This window comes from Taudactylus pleione, unplaced genomic scaffold (genome assembly GCF_031769625.1).
Source record: "Taudactylus pleione unplaced genomic scaffold, aTauple2 ptg000019l, whole genome shotgun sequence".
In the NCBI taxonomy this organism is placed as follows: domain Eukaryota; kingdom Metazoa; phylum Chordata; class Amphibia; order Anura; family Myobatrachidae; genus Taudactylus; species Taudactylus pleione.
In genome coordinates this window covers 30,279,423-30,303,991 of record NW_028284421.1, presented here as the reverse complement: position 1 = coordinate 30,303,991, position 24,569 = coordinate 30,279,423, and the positions used below count along the sequence as shown (strand labels likewise).

General features: G+C 46.1%; 1 protein-coding gene across 1 annotated transcript in view; it reads left to right on the top strand.

Annotated features, from left to right (window-relative positions):
• Nucleotides 1-17,909, top strand: part of VPS13C (vacuolar protein sorting 13 homolog C) — a 452,448-nt gene extending 434,539 nt beyond the window's left edge. The window contains exon 85 of the mRNA XM_088446402.1: nt 17,425-17,909. Coding sequence (XP_088302528.1) covers nt 17,425-17,523 — 99 coding nt within the window. The 3' untranslated portion in view covers nt 17,524-17,909. The remainder of the gene's footprint in view (nt 1-17,424) is intronic.
• Nucleotides 17,910-24,569: the final 6,660 nt, after the last annotated feature.

Below are 24,569 nucleotides of genomic sequence, written 5' to 3'. Positions count from 1 at the left end.
GTAATTAAAGGTGTTCATTTTTAAAAAGGAATCTACACTATATTTTTCTTTTTTATGTGTCATTCCATGCCTGGTGTGAGAATCTAAGGGCTGGCAAGGCATTATTTTATTACAGTTATCCCCTACATAGAGGTCTGGAATCTTCTCTCAAAGGGAACCCTGTGGACATTCATCTACACATACGAATGGACTTGCCAGTACCCGCTAAATTAAGGGTGATTTAATTATCTGATTGATGTGTGTTTTTACACTGTGGTGTTAACCATATATGTAACTGTGGTAATTGGAGAGCGCTTGTGAGATTGTACACGTTTGACCTATTGCTTCCCAAAAATCCCCCATAGACTAAAGCAGAAAGTGTCAGTCGGAAGTGAAAGAAAAAAAAGCTGACAGTTTAAACTTTGGATTGTCCCAATTACTAATTTTTTTTGCCCTGAAATTTGGCATGCAGCACTGAGCAACAGTTCTTACCCGTCCATGCCAAATTTCAGCTCAGTATATCCAATAGCTTTTGAGATGTTGGCCCTCAAACACCTGGCCCCCATCTCAGGAATTCCCTATGGGAGAATTCCGTTTATTCGATTCAGCCTTATAATATCAGGCTTTGATTGCAAGTCTGCCACACAAGTCCCTTCATGATTACCCTGCATTTTTCGATAATCCCAGTCACTGCTCTGCTTAGATCTCCTTGGGAATGAGAAATCTTATTTCTCTCATCCGTTTTGGGGGCCAATGCTAACCTTGGAGTATACAGGGCGCTGGTGCACATTTTTTGCACTAAATGTAAATTGTAAATTTGTTCCTGCTCTAGCTTCCCCCCTATATACATCTCCACCAAAAGGTGTTCATTATTTTAGGGCCCTAGAGTATGGCACCTTTCTTTTGGCGGTAGGTTTTATTTTTATTTCTCTTGAAAGTAATGAGAGGAGCACTCTATCATCTCTGCCTTTACCGCCTCCATCTTTTCAATGTTTTTCTCCTGGTTGCGTTGCTTAGTCTGTAAATTGCAGTGTTTGTGGACACGGTAACTACTACAGGTTAGTGCAGCATTGGACTGTTCTCTTCTGGCTGTGGCAGGGATAAGCTTCTGGTCTCTTTCAAGCTTGCCGAGATGCAGCGGTCTGAGATCTGCCCTGTAGCAAGCTTGAAGGACAGCTCAGAAGAAAATAATTTCTCAGCTGACCAGGAAAAGTGGTCAGGCGGAAGCTACGTAAAGTAACTCCCTCACTAGGGTCAAATTAGATTTGTCCCATCGAACACGGTCATGCTTGACTGGGCCACAATGTCAGAAGTTGTTGCTTTATTCGCTTCTCTGAATGTGGAACATTTTTTATTTTTATTACAGTGTTCTTTCACTTTATTAAATTTGAGTACTGATTTCATTTAGCTGCTGTGTTCTATTACTGTACTCTCTCCAATTTATTAATGAGTACTTTCTTCATTATCATGTCCTCTCGCTGCTCTCTCGCTATTTTATTGATATCAAGTACAGACTAATTAGCTATTATGTAGTTTCCATTTTTATGATGTTGAGTACAAAGTTTATTTAGCTACTGTGTTGTGCTACTGCATTCTCTCCAGTTTATTGATGTTGAGTACTGACTTTATTTAGATGCTGTGTTTTGCCACTGTACTCGCCTCATTTCATTATTAGTAATACGAGTACTTCCATTTAGCTATTAGGCTCTATCACTATATTCGCTCTGTTGTTATTGAAGTTGGCCACTGACTTTAGTTTCTGGGTATTTTACATGTTCCAAATGCCAGGTTAAATTGTCATATGGAAGATCAGGACCAGATGCTGATATGCAACTTGTGAAACTTAAGTACCAAAGTCCAGGCCAATTGAGGGAGGAAGGGGGCATGGCAAGATAATGTAGCAAAGCTGGGAAAAGTTGGTAGCTCCATCCATTATGAAGCTCACTAGATGTACTTCATGTTCTATGGAGATAAATGAACGCCTCTCCGATTTTTCCCCTCAATGTACTGTATGTCACTTTTTTTTTTTTTTTTTTGAGAATTTTGTCTTGAATCTTCCTAGCAGGGCTTAGTTTATGTGACCTCCAATTAACAACGGGATGAGGAATTGGTGTTAACCATTCAATAATCCATCAGGGCTCCGTTAGAACATGAGGTTCTGGATGTTTCCTTGTTCAAAACATAAAAGAAACACTATTTCTCTCTGTCCTCCCTGCAGTTGACAAAATCTAGGGTGAGGCCTTACAGAGACCGGTCTGTTCAACTTCCTCTTCTCTGAAGCAGATACAGGGAAGATTCCATTGGAAGCCCCTATTGCAGCCCTAGCCAAACTGTGGCTCTCCAACTGTTGTGAAACTACAAGTCCCAGCATGCCCTGCCACAGTTTTGTTATTAGGGAACAGTGGCAAACGCAGGAATTTGAAAGGGGGGTTTCCAAATACGAAAAAAAAAATCTAGCCTCAATTAATTATATATATATATATATATATATATATATATATTTATATATAAATATATATATATATATACATACATACATACATACATACACCTCCAAAAAACAAACTGCACTAGGACACTGGTGTAAAGAACAATAGCTTGTCGTCAGAACCATACAAACTGTTGATCTTTTTACAATAAAATCTATTGTTCTTTACACCAGTATCTTAGTGCCGTTTGTTTTTTGGAGGTGTATGATATTGGAATCCTGGCACAGAATCAAGATGTCACAGCATTGTTCAGAGTGCCAGCAGAACTGTGGAGATAAATATACACACACACACTATATATGTATATACATACACAGTATATATGTATATATATATATATATATATATATATTTTAGGGGTGAGCGGGTTCGGATTTCTGAAATCCGAACCCCCCCCGATCCGAGGCCGATCCGAGTCAGGCTCGACTTTTCCCGCCTGACTCGGATCTGAAATCGAGGCAAAACGTCATCATCCCGCCTACCGGGTCTCGCGGGTTTTGGATTCTATATAAGGTACCCGCGTCAGCGCCATTTTCTCACTCGGCTGTGGACAGTGAAGAGGGAGGGTGGGAGATAGGGCTGGCTGGGCTGTGTAGTGCTGTGCTGCTGTTGTCCATAGGGGCTGTGTCCACTCCTCCAAAGTCCATAGGGGCTGGCTGTGTTGTACTGTGCTGCTGTTGTCCATAGGGGCTGTGTCCACTCCTCCAAAGTCCATAGGGGCTGGCTTGACTGTGTTGTGCAGTCAGTTGTCCATAGCGGCTGTGTCCACTCCAAAGTCCTGTGCAGTGTCCCAGTCCTAAAGGGGTGCTGTAGTGTTGTCCAGGGGGTACTCTGTCCATCAGGGGTGCTCCCCCCAAGTGCAAAAAAATAATTTTTTTCTACTTCAGGGTCCATAGGGGGTCCACAGGGTTGACCTTGGGGATATAGCTGGATCAGGATCCATGGGCACCACACAGTTAAGCTTTTAGCTCCCAGGATGCACTTGGGTCCTCCTTTATACCCCCCGAGCCACAGGCACCTCAGTGTAAGTTGGTGCCCGGCCGGAGTCGGTCACCGCGCAGGGGGGCTGCAGGAGCAGCCCCCAGAAGCTTTTTATTTTAGATAGATATTATTTATTTTATCTCTCTTTTTTACTACAGACGGCAGCGAAGGGCTGTCTATACAGACGCCCACGCTGCCGCTCTGATCCCCGACTGGCGCCGCGACGCCAGTACTGATCTGGGGATCGCGGCGGGAGGACAGAGTCCATACTAGCCGGACTCTGTCTACCTCCCAGGACTGCTGCCGGAGTCGCCGGGGATTCAGGTAAGCCGCGCGTCGCTGGCTAGCGGCGCCGCACGGAATGCCTTCAGATGCAGTCCTTTAGCCTCCGGTCCTGGGGACAGACCGGAGGCTGCTGGCAGTGGCGGCGGGCCCCCCCATAACCCGTGGGACCACTAGACCACCAGGGATAACAGGCAAGCGGGAAGCCAGCATCCCCGGGGTTATGGCCAGCCAGGGGAGGAAGCCTTCCCTGTTCAGCGGCTCCTCAGCTCAGCGCGCCTTTCAGCACGCAGTCTGGCGTCGCTGAGCTGCAGTCTCTTCGGCCACTCCTCCTCTGAGGTCTCTGGGGGCCATTTTCTCACAGTGGCAGCGCAGATCTCAGTGAGCCTGCGGACCGGTCCCCCTGTGTACCTCTCCCCTGATTTAAGGACAGTGTACACAGCACTATAGCCCTCCCAGACACTGAATATGGGAGGTTGATTGTAGTGGAAAGGTGCAGTGAGTATATCTTCTCTGCATGGTATGTGACTTTTGCTAGTGCTGCCTGTCTGTGCTTATTTTCCGCTTACTGTCAGCTTATACCTATCCCTTTACTTCTCCTACAAGCCCTACAGGTGTGTGGGGGAAGGGTGTTTCTACTGACCTCACTTATATAGATCACGTATTTGTGAGGTTCGTCACATACAGTTGTGTGCGACACAGTGCCATATTGTGGGCTGTTGTTCAACACACCGGTGAGTGCGTTTACTTCTACCCTGTTGCCAGATATATAATATATTCTGTCATGTCAGACGAGGAGGTTGAGCGCTCAGTGGCTCCGGCGTTGGCCTCCTGCGGACGCTGTTCTGCAGGAGTGGATAGGGAGGATTTGTCACAGGATGGCCTGTGTAGTCGGTGCCAGGTGGCTCCTGGCCCATCCAGACCTTCTCTGATGCAGGAACCACCGTGGGCGATGTTTTCTCAAGTGCTGGTGTCTATTGCGGACCGTCTGTCGGTCCCGACTGCTCTCCCTACTAGGGCGTTACCCCAGCCGACCATCCCCCATTCCCCGGGTGTCCCGCAGTTATTGCGGAGTCCTCCTGGGTCTCAGTCTGTGGGTCCATATGCGGGGTTGCCTATGTATATACAGGCTTCCCCTGTGCCGCAGCAGCCTGTGGTACCTTTTCAGGCCCCTATGGCGACTCCTCCACCCTGGGTGGATGTGCTCTCCAACTCCGTGCAAAATTTAGCGGCCGCATCCTCGGCTTTTCAGTCAATGTTGCAGACTGACATGCCTTCCAGGGTTTCAAAACGCCCACACATGGCGCGGGCGGCTCAGGTATCGGACTCAGAGAGTTCCTCAGATGATGGGGAGGTCCCTGATGACACTGACTCGGACGCCTCGGGCCAGGAAATGGATACCAAGTCGTCCATTAATGTGCGAGCACTGGTTTGGGCGGTGCGAGCTATTCTTCTTATAGAGCATGAGGCACCGGTTCCTAAGTCGAAGTTTCCTAGTTTCAAAAAAACTAAGGTGGCTTCTGCGTTGTTTCCCCTGTCGGATCAGTTGACGGATCATATGGCGGTAGTTTGGCAGGCGACCAGTAAGAGATTCCTTCCTCAGAAGCGGTTGACTTCTAATTATCCCTTCCCTGAGGCACATTGTAAAAAATGGGAAACTCCACCGGCGGTGCATTCCCATGTCACCCGTTTAACTCGGGGCGCTACCTTACCATTACCATCGATATCCTCGCTGAAGGATCCCACGGACAGGAAAGTTGAAACTTGGTTAAAGTCTATTTACTCCCTCTCCGGGGCGGTGGCCCGACCGTCCATGGCCATCTCCTGGGTGGCCAAGGCCATTGAGGGGTGGGCCCAATGCATTGGAAGATACCTTCCCGGACGACGCTCCGGATGTCCAGAGGGCGTTGTTGGGACAGATGAGGGACGCTGCTTCTTACATTGGGGAAGCTTCTTTAGATGCTAGTCTGCTGACTTCGCGGGTATCGGCTGCAGCGGTGTCTGCCCGCCGATCCTTATGGCTGCGGTCCTGGAGAGCGGACTCTGATTCAAAGAAAGGCCTGGAGGCCTTACCTTTCAACAGGGATTTACTATTTGGTCCGGACTTGGACAAAATAGTGGATACCCTGGCTAAATCCAAGTCGGCTTTCCTGCTAAGGTTCGGAGTTCGGCTTTTCGTTCCTTTCGGGTTCATGGTAAGGCAAAAGGTCAGTCCTTCCCGAGACAGTCTGCGAGTAAGACTGCCTCTAAACCCAAGAAGCAAGCCTGGAGTGCTCGGCGCCCTTCTTCCAAGCAGGAAGATAAACCTGCGGCCTGATGGGACGGGCCTCCCTCTGGGGGACCTCAGAGTGGGAGGCCGACCTCTTCTATTTGCCCAGTGCTGGCACAATACCACCACGGTTGCATGGATTCGAGAAGTGGTCTCCCAGGGGTACGCCCTGTCTTTTCGGCACACACCACCCCACCAGTTTTTCTGCACCAGTCCTTCTCAGGACAAGACCAAGGCGTTAAAGATTCAGGAGGCTATAGAGAGTCCTTGCTGAAAGCAGGGGTCATTGTTCCCGTTCCTCAATCACAACGAGGGACGGGGTATTATTCGCCCTGTTTCTGGTGCAGAAACCCAATGGTTCTCATCGCCCTATCCTCAACTTGAAGTCTCTGAACAAATTCCTCAGAGTTCCCAAGTTCAGGATGGAAACGTTACGTTCCATCATTCTGGCGATGGAACCGGGGGATTACATGGTGTCCCTGGATATCCAGGGCGCCTACCTCCATGTTCCGATAGCACCTTCGCACCAGCGGTATCTGAGGTTCGCTATCCTTCAACACCACTATCAGTTCCGACCGCTACCCTTTGGTCTCTCCACTGCACCGAGGGTGTTCACGAAGATTATGGCGGTCATGGCCGCACATCTTCGGAACCAGAATGTACGGCTGCTGCCGTATCTGGATGACCTCCTGTTGCTGGCGAGCTCCCCAGAGGTACTGCTTCAACATCTCCACCTGACGATCGCTTGCCTGCAAGCACACGGGTGGTTGATAAATTGGAAAAAGTCCTCCCTGATTCCATCACAGCGGATGGTTCATTTGGGAGCCCTGCTGGATTCGCGTCAGCAAAGGATCTTTCTGACTCCGGAGAAGGTCGCCTCCCTACAGCTGCGGATACGCAGTTGCCTGAGCAGTCGCCGCCTGTCGGTCCATTCGGCTATGAGAGTTCTGGGGTCCATGGTGTCGACATTCGACATGGTGGAATTTGCCCAGTTCCATTCCCGGCCCCTGCAGGGGCTGATTCTATCGGAATGGAACGGGTTACCTCACCAGATCCGCTCTCAGGTGCTGGTGTTGTCTCCGGAGGTTCGTCAATCTTTGGCTTGGTGGCTTCAGACAGCTCATCTGGTCGAGGGGCGCCCCTTTTGGATCCCGGACTGGGTCCTGCTCACGACGGATGCCAGTCTCCGGGGTTGGGGGGCAGTGACCGGTTCATGGTCTCTCCAGGGTCGTTGGTCTGCGGAAGAAGCACTTCTCCCCATCAACATCCTGGAACTGCGGGCAGTATACAGGGCCCTGCAGTCGTCCGGTCCCGCTCTTCACGGAAGGGCGGTACAGGTGCAGTCCGACAACGCCACCACGGTGGCGTATATCAACCACCAAGGAGGAACTCGCAGTCGGGCAGCAATGTCGGAGGTGTCTCGCATCCTGACTTGGGCGGAGTGTCACATTCCAGCGATCTCGGCGGTCTTCATCCCCGGAGTCCTCAATTGGGAAGCGGACTTCCTCAGCCGTCACGACGTGCATCCCGGGGAATGGTCGCTTCACCCAGAGGTGTTTCAGCTACTCGTGGACAGGTGGGGACTGCCAGAGCTGGACTTGATGGCCTCCCGTCACAATCACAAGTTGCCCGTTTATGGGTCAAGGACAAGAGACGCAGGTGCAAGTCTGGTGGACGCGCTGTCGGTGAAATGGACGTTTCACCTGGCATATCTGTTTCCTCCGATATCCCTACTTCCTCGGGTTCTGCGGAAATTCAAGCAGGACGGCGGCACGCTCGTGCTGGTGGCTCCGGCGTGGCCCAGACGGCCTTGGTACTCCGATCTCAGGAGCCTCTCCATCGACGCGCCGTACCTTCTTCCTCAGCGTCGGGACCTGTTGTCTCAAGGGCCCTGCCTTTACCCGGATCTGGGTCGGCTGTCTTTGACGGCGTGGCTCTTGAGACAGCCGTCTTGAGGTCTCGGGGCTTCTCCAATTCGGTTATTGATACCATGCTCAGGGCATGCAAGCCTGCTTCAGCACGGATTTATCACAGGGTGTGGCACACTTACTTTCAGTGGTGTGAGTCCAGACATTATGATCCTCAGGTGTTCCGAGTTTCTAGGATCTTGGAATTTCTTCAATCAGGATTGGACCTCTGCTTACGCCTTGCATCTCTGAAGGTTCATGTGTCCGCCTTGTCCGTGTGGTTTCAACGGCGGATTGCAATACTGCCGGATGTTCACACCTTTTTCCAAGGTGTTCTCAGGATCCAGCCTCCTATGGCTCCTTGGGACTTGGTGGTGGTTCTATGGGTCCTGCAGGGTCCTCCATTTGAGCCTCTTGAGTCGGTGGAGCTCAAGTGGCTGACATTTAAGACATTTTTCTCCTTCCTTTCCTGATTTTTCACCAGGACAGAGCGGTGCTCCGCACTCGTCCTGAGTTTTTGCCCAAAGTGGTCTCGAAGTTCCACATTAATCAGGAACTTGTGCCAGCTTTTCAGTCCCCTGATCAGCTGGTGAGACTTCCTTAGATGTGGTCCGGGCGCTTAGAATCTGTGTGGACCGGATGGCTTTGGTTAGGAAGTCTGATTCCTTGTTTATCCTATTTGGTTTTCACAAGAGGGGTTGGCCTGCCAACAAACAAATGTTAGCCCGTTGGCTTCGTTCCGTTATTTGTGAGGCTTATGCACAGGAGGGTTTACCTGTGCCAGCCTCTGTTAAGGCTCATTCCACTCGTTCTGTGGGTCCTTCTTGGGCTGCTAGACGTGGCGCTTCTGCTGTTCAGCTGTGTAAGGCGGCCACTTGGTCTTCAATTCAAACGTTTTTGAGGTTCTATGCGTTTGACACCTTCGCCTCTCAGGATGCATCCATTGGGCGCCGGGTGCTCCTTTCAGCACAGGAGCGTCCCCGCCCTTAGTTGAACTGCTTTAGGACATCCCCAAGGTCAACCCTGTGGACCCCCTATGGACCCTGAAGTAGAAAACAAGAGATATGGTAAGAACTTACCTTTGTTATCTCTGTTTCTACGAAGTCCATAGGGTCCACAGGGCGCCCGCCCTGACGCACCTGGCTTCAAATGGGCTGTGTGGCTGGTCACCGGTTTTCCGTCTCCCATTTCTGTGAGTATGGTTTCTTGTGTATTCCAGTCTTCCTTCTCTGTTCCATATTCTCCTCCGGCCTAGGCTGCTTACCAACTTAGGTGCCTGTGGCTCGGGGGCGGGGTATAGAGGAGGACCCAAGTGCATCCTGGGAGCTAAAAGCTTAACTGTGTGGTGCCCATGGATCCTGATCCAGCTATATCCCCAAGGGCAACCCTGTGGACCCTATGGACTTCGTAGAAACAGAGATAACAAAGGTAAGTTCTTACCATATCTCTTGTTTTTTCTGTGTTTGTGAATTGTGTGCGCAGTAGCCGCACGTGCATCAACAAAGGAGCAGCGCCAAGCGTGCGCCTGTGTCCAATAAGTAAAGGGCCGGCTGGCTTGTCCGTTAAAGGGTGCTGTAACCCCCAAAGGGCACTCCAAACAAAATAAAAAAATATTTTCTGTGTTTGTGAATTGTGTGCACTGTGGCTGCACGTGCATCAACAAAGGAGCAGCGCCAAGCGTGCGCCTGTGTCCCATAAGTAAAGGGCTGGCTGGCTCATTTCTTAAAGGGTGGTGTAACCCACAAAGTGCACTAGTGTCCAACAAAAACAAAATATTATTTTCTGTGTTTGTGTGTGCCTTAGCTGCACGTATATATCAATATAACATAAATGGAGGACCAAACTTTCTCCGATAAAAATAAAATAGGGAAAGATCAAGAACCACTTCCTCCTAGTGCTGTTGCTGCTGCTGGGAGTTGTTCATCATCCCAGAGAGGAAGTAGGAACACCACTACTTTTACTAAACAATTGACCCTCCAACAGTCCCTAGTGAGGAGGACGAAGTACGACAGCAGTCATCCTGAAGCAAAACTTATAACTGAGGCCTTGACTGCTATGTTGGTGTTAGACGTGCGTCCGGTATCCGCCATTAGTGCAGTGGGATTTAGACAATTGATGGAGGTAGTGTGTCCCCAGTTCCAAATCCCGTCTAGATTCCACCTGCATCCTCAAAGCAGCAGCGACAAGCGTGCGTCTGTCTGTCAAAGGGTGGTGTAACCCCCAAAATGCGCTCCACAAAAAATAAAAAATTATTCTTTTTTTTTTCTGTCTTTGTGAAATGTGTGGGCTGTAGCCGCACCTGCATCCTCAAAGCAGCAGCGACTAGCGTGCGTCTGTCTGTTAAAGGGTGGTGTAACCCCCAAAGTGCGCTCCAACCAAAATAAAATAATCTTCTTTTTTTCTGTGTTTGTGTGTGAAATGTATGCGCAGTAGTCGCACCTGCATCCTCAAAGCAGCAGGGACAAGCGTGCGTCTGTCTGTTAAAGGATGGTGTAACCCTCAAAGTGCACTCCACAAAAAATAAAAAAATATTTTTTTTCTGTCTTTGTGAATTGTGTGGGCTGTAGCCGCACCTGCATCCTCAAAGCAGCAGCGACAAGCGTGCGTCTGTTTGTTAAAGGATTACATTGGTGACAGTATCCAAGTAGGCATGTCAGACAGTCCGTACATCTACTGGCAGGAAAAAGAGGCAATTTGGAGGCCCCTGTACAAACTGGCTCTATTTTACCTGAGTTGCCCCCCCCTCCAGTGTGTACTCCGAAAGAGTGTTTAGTGCAGCCGGGAACCTTGTCAGCAAAAGGCGTAGAAGGTTGCTTCCAGAAAATGTGGAGAAGATGATGTTCATAAAAATGAATTATCAACTCTTCCAGGGAGACCAGCCTCCAGAACGTACAGAGGGACCTGTGGTGGTGGATTCCAGCGGGGACGAGTTAATAGTCTGTGAGGATGAGGATGTGCACAACACTGAAGAGGGTGAGGAATCGTGGATGAGCAGGATGAGGACGACATCTTGCCTCCGTAGAGCCAGTTTGTGCAGGGACAGATTAATTGCCAGCTTGTTTTGTGGGGGCCCAAACGAACCAATCATTTCAGCCACAGTCGTGTGGCAGACCCTGGCGCTGAAATGATTGGTTTGTTAAAGTGTGCATGTCCTGTTTATAGAACATAAGGGTGGGTGGGAGGGCCCAAGGACAATTCCATCTTGCACCTCTTTTTTTTCTTTGCATTATGTACTGTTTGGGGCCTAGTTTTCCAAACTGCCATCCTGTCTGCCACTGCAGTGCCACTCCTAGATGGGCCACGTGTTTGTGCCGCCCACTCGTGTCGCTTAGCATAGCCTTTTGGACATAAAAACATTATTGTGATGTGTTCAGAATAGACTGGAAATGAGTGGAAATTAAGGTTATTGAGGTTAATAAATAGCATAGGAGCAGAAAAACCAACACATTCTGTGATTTTAGCTGTTGTTATTCTTTTCTAAAAAAAAATACAGATCCAAAACACAAAACCCAGAACCCAAAACACAGAAGGGTGGTTTTGGCAAATCCAATCCAGATCCAACACACGAAGAAAGATCCAGGTCCAAAACCGAAACACGAAAAGTGGCCGGTGCACACCTCTACTATATAGATAGATATATATATATATTATAATATTTGGATGATGGACAGTCAGTTCGGCATCTCACACACAATGACAGACACACACACACACACACACACACACACATACTCTAACCTAGACTCTCACAAAGACGACACACACCAACACAGACACTGTGACACATATATACACACACGCATCTTTCACAAAAAAAGGTAAGCACAAGTAAAGAAGTACATAGTCAGTTATTAAACACCCCCACTGGCAACCCCCCCCCCCCGCGCGCTGACAGTAAACCCCTGCCGGCGGCTCCTCCCCCACTGGGCACCCCCCCACATAACTTCACCTGGGCTCCAGGTCCAGGAGAAAGCGCCGGGAATGCAGTCACCCGGCGGCAGCTCACCGCCTGGCTGTCTAGCAGTCAATGCTCCATCCTTCCTAGGAGGAGCTGCACGCTGCCGCAACAGATCCCCCTACAGTCAACCAGGCCAGCTCCAGCCGCAGCCACAGTTGCCTGAACTCCGGCAGCTCCTTTTAATAAAAAAATAAATAAAAATGTTGTTTAGCCAGGGGGGGTTTCTAGGTACTCAGAAACCCCCCCTGCATGCGCGTATGAGGGAATGTTAAAACAGTTGCAGGGCATGCTGGGACTTGTAGTTTCACAATAGCTGGAGAGCAACAGGTTGGCCAGGCCTGCCCTATTGCCTAACTTGATACATCCACCTCAATTCCCATTTAGATCGCTGCACACTTGAAGGACAGCATAGATAGGACATTAGAAGTCTTGACACATGTTGCAGTTGATCCAGAATCTCAGCTTTGATGTAGCAGCCGGATGCAGTTTCTGGCTTAGAACTTGGAAATAAGTCTGTCGTTTTGAGTCCTGAGCTGGGCAAGTTTATCTATCAGGCCACATGAAGGTTTCCTAACCAACAAGCCAGAAATTTTGGTCCTTTTGTTTTCAGAGAAAATTAGTTTAGCGGCTTTGGTCCTGATTCTGTGTTAGATTCTGCATTGTCCGGGTGTCCATCTTTTGCCTGTATTGCTTCTTCAACTTTATGCATATGCCACTACAAGTCCTTCCCTAGTGTACATCCGTGCTTCTGCATGTGCAAGGACTGAGACCTCCACTTTGAGCGTCAGCTTAGCCACCTCCCTGTCACTCCCCAGGAACGCCCAATACATTTTCGAAACAATTATATGACCATGTTGCTCCCTTTCACCTCAGGCACAACTGTGACTCTATGTGTATGGAATCTGGCCACATGCATAGAAGAAAAAAATCGCTCCACTGCGCCAAACATCGCCTCTGTGTCTGACTCAGAATCAGGCCCTTTGAGTGGTCTTTTCTTTACTGTTTTGGTGATTTCCAAAAATACAATCAGACTTGGCAGGCAGACGCCTAGGTCCAAAACCTGCTGTAAATACAGACCACATGATGGGTTTTGTTCCCATCTGCAAAAATCTGTGGTGGGAGCTTGTCTTGATATTTCAGATCCAAGGGATAATGTTCTTCGAATTGTGGGTCAGGAGTGTTCTAGAAAGAGGTTACTTGGGACATTTTAGGGCCTCCATACATGCAGTCCTTTCCACAGGAGCTGTGCCGTTCAAGGGGCCATTCAGTACCTATTGTTGCCGGCTAGTTCTTTGAATCTTGATTTCATGAACATACAGTTGCCTTCGATTTACAGTGAAAAATGCTATTTTTCTTTCAAAGCTCTGCCCTTCGCTTGACATCACAAATGGTCTCTCCCCAAAGTTATGTCAGTTATGACAGATTTTAGAGTTCCAAGGGGCATCTCTTCTTTTGACTTATTTCTAGCTGATGGCAGCATATGCTTGGCTATAGACTATTTAAAACCAAGGCTTTACCCATGACAGAGTGGGTGTTAAGAAACAGGTAAAGGCTTGGTTATCTCGCAGTCTGTTTTCAATCTGACATTGCATAATGTTAAGGAAGATAATGCTATCCGGTTTAAATCATTACAGTTGCACGCTTACACTATTGAACATACCAAAACCATATTTTGGAGCATCACTCCTAATTTAGGGCTTGGAGCAAGGGTTGTCCCCGTTTGAATTTGTATTGAACATTTGTAACAAAACAGATAACCAACTTGGAACGATGAGTGGTGTCCCTGTTCTTCAAGTGAAATGGCTATATCTGTAACATCAAAAAGACAATTCAAGTCATATAGAATATATGGCAGAAAATGGGGTGGTTGAATGTGTTGAAACCCCTGTAGAAAAATCTGAACTTAAAAGGTCAGCTAGGTTGGTGCAATGATTAGCAATACTCCCTCACTGCCCTAACTGTGTAGAGTTTGTATATTCTCTCCATGCTTGTGTAGGGTTCCTCCTGGTACAACGGTTTTCTCCCACAGTCTAGGCGGCATGGGTGCAGGGGGCCATGTCCACGGGGGGGGCACAGCAACATCCCTTTGTTCAGTAGTTTCCCATGGTGCATGCTGCTGTAAAACACAAAGGGGCATGGCGGTGGTGGGGTTTATGAATACCCTTAAGTTGCTAGAGAGAAATAATCGCTGTCCAGACAATTATTGTGGTTCCAACGCACAAAAGTTCTTATTGCAATAAAAGAAAGTTACACGCTTTCATCTAGCACAATTAGCGCAAAGGCAATAAAATACAGAATACGATACAGCCCAATACATACGCGTTCGCACTGCTCCCAGCATACAGTCATCAGTCCAGAAGCCTGTGGTCATCCAAAAAGAATGGCTGTATACTAGAACCAGCATGCAAGCTATATACCCTCCCAGAACAAAGAAACTAGTTAACGGGTTTCCATTGGATCTTGCTCGTGTACATTCTGGTACGATGCAGGTCATTTGACAGTTCATATAGCGTCACTAGGGGTATGTCCCAGTTCCTCAGATGTTGCTTTGTGTGGTTTTCCCGCCAAAGAACTGGTCTAAACTAGTAAGAAACACTTCATACAATTTCACATTCTAACCACTATTTTCATATAGTTCATATCTTGCGAACGCATGCTGCGATTTCCTTGCGGGTCGAACTGGAAATCTGCAAACAAACAGTGCTTTAGAATGGTACCAAACATGATATGTCTACTAGCTCATGTACCTTAAATATCATATACATTACATTTCATCATAAGTATTCGCTAATAAAACCTCTAATATTTAGCTTTTAATGTGGAGGAACCTTTTTATACGTTTTGGTATGTGTAAGTGTGAGAATATTGCGTATAGTCGCTAATATGTGTGGTGCGTGTATGTGTAGAGTGCTTTGATAAACAGTGCAACTGTGCGCTGTGCGTCTTGTATATTATATGTATGATTTAATGTGCGTATGGGGCATACTTGCCTACTTTTGAAAAATGCTTTCAGGGAGATTTCTATAGAATGCGCTGCGCTGCCGTTGAGTGGGCGTGGCCCGCCTGGCCCAAATGGGCGTGTCTAGCTCCACCTATGGGCGTATATATTCCTATTAACTGAGACCCTGACTCCCCCACTGACTAATATATATCTGCCCTGCCACATTCACATTACTAGATGCCCGACACACACACACACACACACACACTACTAGATTCCTTACACCTACACACACATTCACATTACTAGATGCCCGACACACACACACACACACACACACACACACTCTACTAGATGCCTTACACCTACACACACATTAGCATTACTAGATGCCCGACACACACACACACACACACACACACACACTACTAGATGCCTTACACCTACACACACACATTCACATTACTAGATGCCCGACACACACACACACACACACACTACTAGATGCCTTACACCTACACACACACATTCACATTACTAGATGCCCGACACACACACACACTACTAGATGCCTTACACCTACACACACACATTCACATTACTAGATGCCCTACACACACACACATTACTAGATGCCCTAATTACACACACACACACACACACATTACTAGATGCCCCAAACACACACACACACTACTAGACGCCCTACACAAACACACACAAAGACACACATTCACATTACTAGATGCCCTACACTCACACACACACATTACTAGATTCCCCAAACACACACACACTGCTAGATGCCCTAAACACACACACATTCACATTACTAGATGCCCTACACACACACACGTTAGTGCAATCACCTTGGGAGCAGGCACTTCTCCTCCTCCAGCCTCTCCACCGAGCTCCCAGACCCAGCCACCACCAAACAGCGCTCTCTCCGCCAGACCAGAGCTTCTCTCTGCACCGGGTCAGCTCCTCCTCCACCAGGTCTCAGTCCCCGCGGCTCCCATGTGCAGTAAGGAGAGTGGGAGGGATCCGCTGCTACGGCCACTTCCGCTGGAGACATGTGGTCTGAGTCTCCATGCGGCTTCTCACAGGTGCCCAACACCTGCTCTACTGTCCCAATCAGTGCAGCGCTGCTACCAGGCTCCATCCGCCCAAGCATATTGTATGCGCACATCTGACAAGCGCCAGCCACCGCTACCCACAACCCCGCGGTGGTCGGCCTTTAGGTAAGATGGCATCACGCGTCGTGACTCTATGATGTCCCCTGCAGGCCGCACCCCCTGACATTTCCGGAATCGCGTATGCGCAGTTCAATGGCTCCCAAAAACCGGGAGTTGAGGTACACTTTGCAGGGGAGCGGGAGGCTACATTAAAAACCGGGAGCCTCCCGCTAAAATCGGGAGGGTAGGCAACTCTGGTATGGGGTATGGTAGAACTTTTAACAATATGCGGGCAGATGCACGATGCTAATAATCGCATATTAGCTTCGCACACAATGATTTCATGCTGACGACGCAAGATGGCGTCGTTAGGGGCAACACAAGATGGCGTCGCCTGATATGAATTTAAGATCTGGTCTCAGCCAATCATCCAGCTTTGACACATTATACCTCACCTGCTCTCCTGAGCCCCTATAGAGGCCCAGGCCCGGGTAATCCATATCCAATTCCATTACCTCTCTCAGTGCCGCTGGTTAGCGTCTTGAGTGCCTCCTGAGCAGCATGGCCTGGTGCCTCAGTAAAACAGTTGTGTTAGGCAGCAAAACAGCCTTCTGTTCGTACCTTTATCAATTCTACAGTTTTCATGAATGTATTGAAATAGAAGCCAGCTTTGGACAGAAGTCGTTAGCAATACCTGAGTATCCCCTCCCATAGAGGCAGCTTTGGAATGTGCTCCCCAGCTGGATTAAAGTTTCCTATATTGAATCCAATTGGGGGACACTGTTTTCACCCCTTTTGTTCACTGTTTTTTGTTTGTGTTGTTCTGTTTAGTCCTTTTTTAACTCTGTGGGCTTTGTTTGCTTATAAACTGAGCACCTATTGGAGGTATAGAGGTATAGTGGGGAGGAACTAGAGTTCAAACAACTTTGTAATTTATATTTAGTGCCTACACCACCACTGCGCCCTCTATACCCTACTTGGCAGTGTCTCCCGAATGGAGAAAAGTACAAAAATCCTCTTATGAATAATTATAATTTTTTCATAATGTCCAGGAAACTCCTGAATTAGTTTGTGTCTTCCCAGTCTCCTGAGAGAGCAGACAATTCTCCTGGGTGCATGTGTCTTCTTGTTGTACGTGGTGTCAGGATATACATCTAAGCTCTGCCCACCCCTGTAAACACTTAGTGGCTGGGAAAGCTTTGAAGATGGCTGCCGCATCCACCTTTTGCCTTCATTGAAGCCACTAAGTCCTGTTCACCTGGTCTTTTCCTATGTTACCTCAGGGTTTCCTGGAAGCAAGGTAGTACATTTAGGCAAGTTTGTGAATAATGATTGTTCATCTGCTTTAAGTGAAAAGTAATGTGTTTATATCAAATGTATGATACCGTCAGTATTGCATGTCTTTCTGTTTTTAATTACTATTATTCTTTATTTTAATTTCAGAATGTTCTCAAAGCCTTAGATGAGGCCCGGAGTGCTTGTCAACAGCAAACATTAGTGAGGCAGAAATCCAAGAAATTTATTAAACAGTACAGCAACTAAATACATTGTGTATAATCTGTTCCAGACTCCATCCCATGATCCCGCTAAACTTCCGTGCACCATGTATAGCTCACTGCAGATATTAGTCCCTGTGTGGACTACAGTACCACCTCTCTGTATTCCAGGCAGGTACTGTTTCTGTGGTACATTTCTTTCTTGGCATTTTGTGCCTTTATAAAGGCTATGCCCAATTTACTGCACTGTTAACATCTTGTCCATATGTAGATTTGTATTGTATACTTTTTCAGCCCTTTTCTGGAACTGTGCTCTAGAGGTCAAAGATTCTTTACATTTATTAATTGAATATTCAAGTTATTTTTGCTTTTGTTACAATGAAGGAACACTGCATTACTATAATAATGCATCCATTTAATAAAAAAATAATACAGCAAGTTTACCTTTTGTCATTTGTGCTTAATTTTTAACATGTACACTTCTATCAACATTGAAAAATACATGATGCAAAATTATACATCAGTAATGTCTATATGGTCGCTGACACTAAACTTTGGGAAACAAGATACAGGTTGAGTCTCCCATATCCAAAATGCTTTGGACCAGGGGTATTTTGGATAACGGAATATTCCGTATTTTGGAATATTTGCATAAAATAATGAAATATCTTGGGAATGGGACCCACATCTAAACACAGAATGCATTTATGTGTTATATACATCTTATACACATAGCCTGAAGGTCATTTTATACTATATTTTAAATAATTTTGTGCATCAAAAAAAGTGTGCATAAATACATGAAATTCATTTATGTTTCATATACACCTTATAAACACAGCCTGAAGGTTATGCTATACACTATTTTTAATAATTTGTGCTTTAAACAATGTTTGTGTACATTAAACCATCAGAAAACAAAGGTTTCACTTTCTCAGTCATGCTAAAAATATTCCGTATTTCGGAATTTTCCGTATTTCGGAATATTTGGATATGGGAGACTCAACCTGTACATCGAAAGCAATTAACACAATTTATGTGAATTTAGAAACAAGTACCCCTTTGTACCGCAGCTATAATCATCTAACATAGGGCATGTGTTGAATTCTTCATCACATGGTCAAATCCTCTTTTTTCAGACTGTTTAAAGGTGCGTACACACTAGACAATGTGCTCACGATATGATATTGTGAACGATTTCTCATGAACTCTCCACGGTACTTCAGGACACGATGTGCTGCACTATGTGACACAAGATCATGATATTGTACTGTATCTTCCAGCCAGATAACCCTTTTAATCAGGAGAATTCTGTCATCCCTGAGCTTGCCTTAGGAAACCTGCGTTACGGTTTGACGTGTACCACCCCAGTCAAACTCCCCACCCTGATCCAAACAACATATCGTTCAGGCATAAACACTGAATGATATGCCGCTGGATTGTGTACGATATTGGCAGATCTTGCCTGCTGTAGGCAAGTTCTGAAGATGTGATGTACGACCTGTGGGTACGCTCATCTGCATTGTGATCGTGAGTGGACACAATTTGGACATATACACGATTTGTCGTTCTGTTGCGTCAAAATCGTGCAAAATATCGTCTACAGTGTACACCCCTTAAGAGTCCAAATCCGCAGAATGTGCTAAAGATCATTTTCTTTCTACTGCCTGTAAAGTGTGGCTGTATGTAGCAGAGGTATTTTCAGAGTAAAATATATGGATTTGCCATGTGTTGTGTTGTAAGGTGACATTTCTAGTAGGTAGGGATGTTAGGTTCTGAATATATGATTTGTGATTTTGTAAAAATGTGTATGATTAACAAAAGAAAGGCCCCGGGATTGCTGGCGAGGACTTTGATCCCAGAAACCTGTTCTATGCCATCCACTGGATGGATTTGGATGAAAACTTCACAGAGGTGTGGCAATTGGTCTGGGATGCCTAATGGAGTGGTTCGGATCCCGATCGGACCTCACGGGAAACTGCGCCGGGCAGAACTTTGACCCAGGGAACCTGTTCTGTGTCTTCCAATGGATGGATTTGGTCGACATAACATAATAAAACTTAACTTGATTTAAACCCGGGCAACACCGGGTACATCAGCTAGTTGTACATAGATTGGAACCAAATTGACAAAAAAAAAAAAAAGCATGCGCATTGTTGTCAATTTAATGTTATACCTGCAATTTTAAAATGGAAACCATTGTTTCAGTGCCTTATACCCAGCCGCAATGTGTCCATTAGTTACTGTTTTCCCAACACTGCTCCAGACAATGCATTTAACATGATTTATAACACATTGAGATCAATGACCCCCTGAATGCAAGTAAGACAACCTCCTTTTGCATCTGATGTGGTTTCAATGCAATTTTTTTTTTTTCAAACCAAACACCAGAATGTGACCAACCTGCAGACAAAACTATTTTTTACTGTTGATAGACACGGGCTACAGTAAAACAGCCTCAAGCAAGATAGGAGTCTCATGATGTTATTGCACTGTATCTTCCAGCCTTTTTAATGCCTTAACTAACTAAATGGAATTGAACAAATAAGAAACTCTGGAACCACCTGCCCGCGAGTAGTAACGTCATAATCATCGGCCAGCCAGTCCAGTCACGCTGGAGAAAAACGCTGAGAACTCAGTGTGGAGAACACCTCTGCCGGGACCCAGCAAACGGGGCTAAGTTGCTACCTTCACTCAAAAGACAGAGGTAGGGAAATATAGTATCTGATGACCAAAGGTGTTTTTATTCATATACGCCATATTTGAACACAAGGTATCCACCAATTTATCTCAAAAGAGCTATAAACCATCACAGTATCAATTTTAATGTTTTTTCTTCCTTCCACTCTCTTCTGTTCTATCCTTAGTTTCACATTTTAAATTTTATAATTTTATTTATTATTTTTTCCATTTTTAATATTTGTTTATTTTTAAATTTTATTATTTTTTGTTCAATAATTTTAATTTCATTTAAATACATTTTATTTATTTAATTTTATTTTTTATCATCAATTATAAATTTACCTCAATCCAACAGCTAATGTTTCAGCTCAGGGTCACCACCCCTCAACAAAGTAACAATAAAAAACGAGAAGGCCGTCAAGCGCTGGATTCTGTCATAGATTTCACTTGAAATGGAATTAGAACAATAATATTTCTGATTTCAAAACAATAAAATGGGGTTCTCCCTTGTGGAACATCTCACCTCAAGTAAATGTGCCTTAAAAGGTTTTTTTTTTTACTCTTCACAATGGAGGGTTCTTTTCCATGGAGTCACAGCTTCAAATGAAAGAAGCCTCTCATAGTGGTTAAAAGTTTACAAATTTATTGGCATACAATAACCATAACCATATATTTTGTACCATGTGTGGTCTTCCAAGCATGGCACAGTGAAAGGTGTTTAGATACCCGGGTATATTGCCTCCGTCCAGCTGCCCCTCAATCCTTAGAGGACACACAAAAGCACCAATTCCTGGTAAGACTCCCCTCCACCAACGCGTTTTGGACAAAACAAGCCCTTTTTCAAGGTGTATGTAGGAATCTTACCTTCCTATTTATACCCTTAATTGGTCCTGTGACATCACTAATTGCACAATCCAATAAATAAGTAAAATAGCATCCAAAGTTCATCTAGCCATCAAAATACGAACTTAAAATACATATATAAAATATATGGTTAAAAATACTGATGTGAGATAACAACACAATTTTCTTAATAAAAAAAACTACATTTCCATAAAACAATTAATTTAACATGTGTATCCCTAAAAGCAGGAGTGGGTTCCTTTAATCCATATTCCTGCCCATAAATAGGCAACGCCAGCAGTTCCATTTGTCTGGTCCAGGATTTCAGTTCACCAACCAGTCCTCATATAAATAAAGTACAGTGTGCTTCGGGTCATTTAAAACCGGAAATGACCATTCTTTTATATCGTATATGGAAGAGCATAAAACCCCTTTCCGTAGCCGTACCTGGAAGTGACGTGAGTGAGGGTGGAAGTAGAGATTTCTGCCCACACTGTACCCAATAATAAGAAAGTTGGCCCCTTGCGGGCTCGCCATGCTGCGGGCACGGTGGCTCACTTTGCTCGCCATGTGAATATATTCCCCCTTTATGCCCACTTGGATGGTATGGAATGACGTTGGACACTGGCAGATGATGTCATCGTACAACTACGGTCAGAAGGATGTCACTGGTAGTCCGCTTTGAAATGCAAACAGGAAGCGCCGTTTGCCGATACCAGAAGTATTGGTATTGTTGACCGAATACATCATCCTGCAATCCATAATCAAAGTTGGCTCTCGCATGTAGAATTTACAAAACGAGAAGAAAAGGGGGCATATAAATACAAAAACACATACATATAAAAATAAAATTAATCTCATAGTGGGATTGCATAAATTATTACCTTTCTATATAATAAAAAAATATGAAACCCCTTGATTCAAAACTCAATATTCAGTCTTATTGGCCCCAAGGAAAATGGTTCATATATGGTTTGCATCTTTCCTCTAGCCATATGACACACTATGTGCGTGGAAAGGACCGATGGCACTGATGGTCCCGGCAGCAAACTGCTTTTCAGTCGCAAGCAGATTTCGGAGAAGTAATTTGCTGCCGGGACCATCAGCGCTGCAGACTCCCTTACTGACACACTATTAGTGTCACAGTGTTTGTGGAGGCAACATAACTGACTGAAGGGGGGGGCACAGAAGTCATATTCCCCTGCCCCCCCCCCCTAACATAGGAGGCTTCACTTTAGAGACCACCCCCTACTGCTGGACTCGTACTCAAATGTCCGCACCCCCAACTCTCCTCCCTTATTCTCATTCTGCCCCTTCCTTGTATAGTAGTATCACAATAACTTTCCCATGTGTGCCACACCCCTTTTCCTACTTTAGTGTACCTCTTACCCCACCATACTGTGACACTGATCTACCTCCCCATGCATGCCTTTGACCTACCTCTCCATTGGTGCCTCTGATCCCCTTTTCAAACTGTGCCTCTGACTCCACCTCCCCATGTGTGCTTATGAACCTACCTCCCCATGTGTGCCGCTCACACCCCTCCTTATGTGTGCCGCTCACACCCCTCTCTCCATGTGCGCCTCTAAACCACCTTCCTCATGTATGCCTATAAGCCACACTCCGCATCTTATAGTGTTCAACCACCACCATCCCCGACTGTGCCTTTGCCCCCTTCCCAAGGCGGGTAGCTGCAGATCAGAAGTAGCGTGGGTGAACAGAGACAAGACCATGTTTGTTGCTGCATAAGTGAACATAGAGTTGGCAGGTAAGCACAATTTTCCTTCCATTGGGGGCCCCACCAAAATGTTGCAATGGAGCCCACATAGTCTTAGCTACATCCTTATCTCTATATATCCTTTCATTGCAGCTTTTTTTTCCACCTGATTTGCAGGAAAGACTTTGTGGATCACAGTTCCTTATCAATGTGTTACTTTAGGGCTAAAATGCATGAAGCATAACACAATCTATTATAACTAATATCTTCCGGCTCCAGAGCAGAATGTGTAGGGCAGAGCAGATATGTAAGAGTGCCAGCTCAATGAGACAATAACACCATCTCTACAATCCCTCATCCTGACTCTGCTGAGAAGATTACATCTGTTGGGTGATTATTGGCTGTTTAGCAGATGGAAGGCAAAGCTTAGGCCTTCCCACTGCTTACACCTTACACTGTCTTCGCTCAATATCCTGACTTGTCCTTGTGCCCCTCTCCACCAGCCTAGCAATGATCTATACATGATATGCTCTGCATTCTGTTGTGTAAGTAACTGTAGTAGATACCAGAGTCAGTCTCTTCCTATAGATTGTACGTTTGCGAGCAGGGCCTTCTTACCTCTGTCTGTAATTATCCAGTCTTGTTCTATTAATGTTTCCAATTGTAAAGTGCAACGGAATATGTTGTGCTATAAAAGAAACTGTTAAGAAATAATTAAATTCATTGCTGAATAAATAAGGAGTGTAAGATTCAGAAGTCCCTATACCTTTAAATAGTTTAGAAATGTTAAGACATGAGGTTCGGCTTGGTTGCATCAGAACTATTGTGTTCATAGGCATAGGATATAGGTAGCAACATTTGAAAAACATTTCTGGGGCAATTTGACCCTTGATAGGGGCATTTGTTAATATAAACACAGAGGCCCTGATTCAGAGCCGGACGCTCTGACCAGAGCGCTCGCTCTGAATCAGGGCCCACCTCCAGAATTATGGAGCATCCTCCTGGACGCTCGTATAGCTGTGGGTCACCACCCACAGCCTATACGAGCGTGCAGGTTGATGGTCGCGATGGTCATGACCATCACGACCATCGCCACTGCGAGCCGAAGCCTGCGGTTGAGTTTCTCAACCGCAAGGCCAGGAGTGATTTTGGCTCTATCGGAGCCAAAATCACTCCCACTGACATCACTAGTGATGTCAGTGGGGCCGGCTTCTGACGGTAGGCGTTCCCTTGGGAACGCCTCCATCTGGGAGGCACACCCACCAAAGGGGGCGTGGTGTCAATCAACATCGACAGCACGCCCCCTTTGATCAGACACAACGAGCGAAGGAAAGTCCTTCGCTCGTCGCGTCTCGCGCATGCGCATGACGGAGCTCCATCCGTCGTGCGCATGCGCAGTGCACACCATCGACCCACTTGCGAGCGGAGTGGGTCTGAATCAGGCCCAGAGGTCAGATCCAGAACATATAAGCCTTAGAATGCCACCTTGTGCTTTAATATTGTCATATCCATTGGAGAGAATTCAGTTGTGAGCACATCCCTGAGAATTACGGTAGCCCCACGTTGCTAATCATCTTGCTCATCTTAAAGGGGTTCTCATCTGTTTTTGGGGTCCACTGACAAAAGATTCTAACTGATTGTAAACTACCAGTTTTGGGGTTCTAGATCATTACCACACTGACACTTGGGGTCCCAGTTACAGAATGGTTGATCAAATTTGCATAGTTGTCCCATTAACAATATAACTTATAACACTTAAATAAGCAGCAAGGCGTCTGCAACCAAGTGTTAGGTTCCGTTGTGGGGAGTTAGGAGTAAATAATATTATAAATAAGGGAAGGAGAAGCACG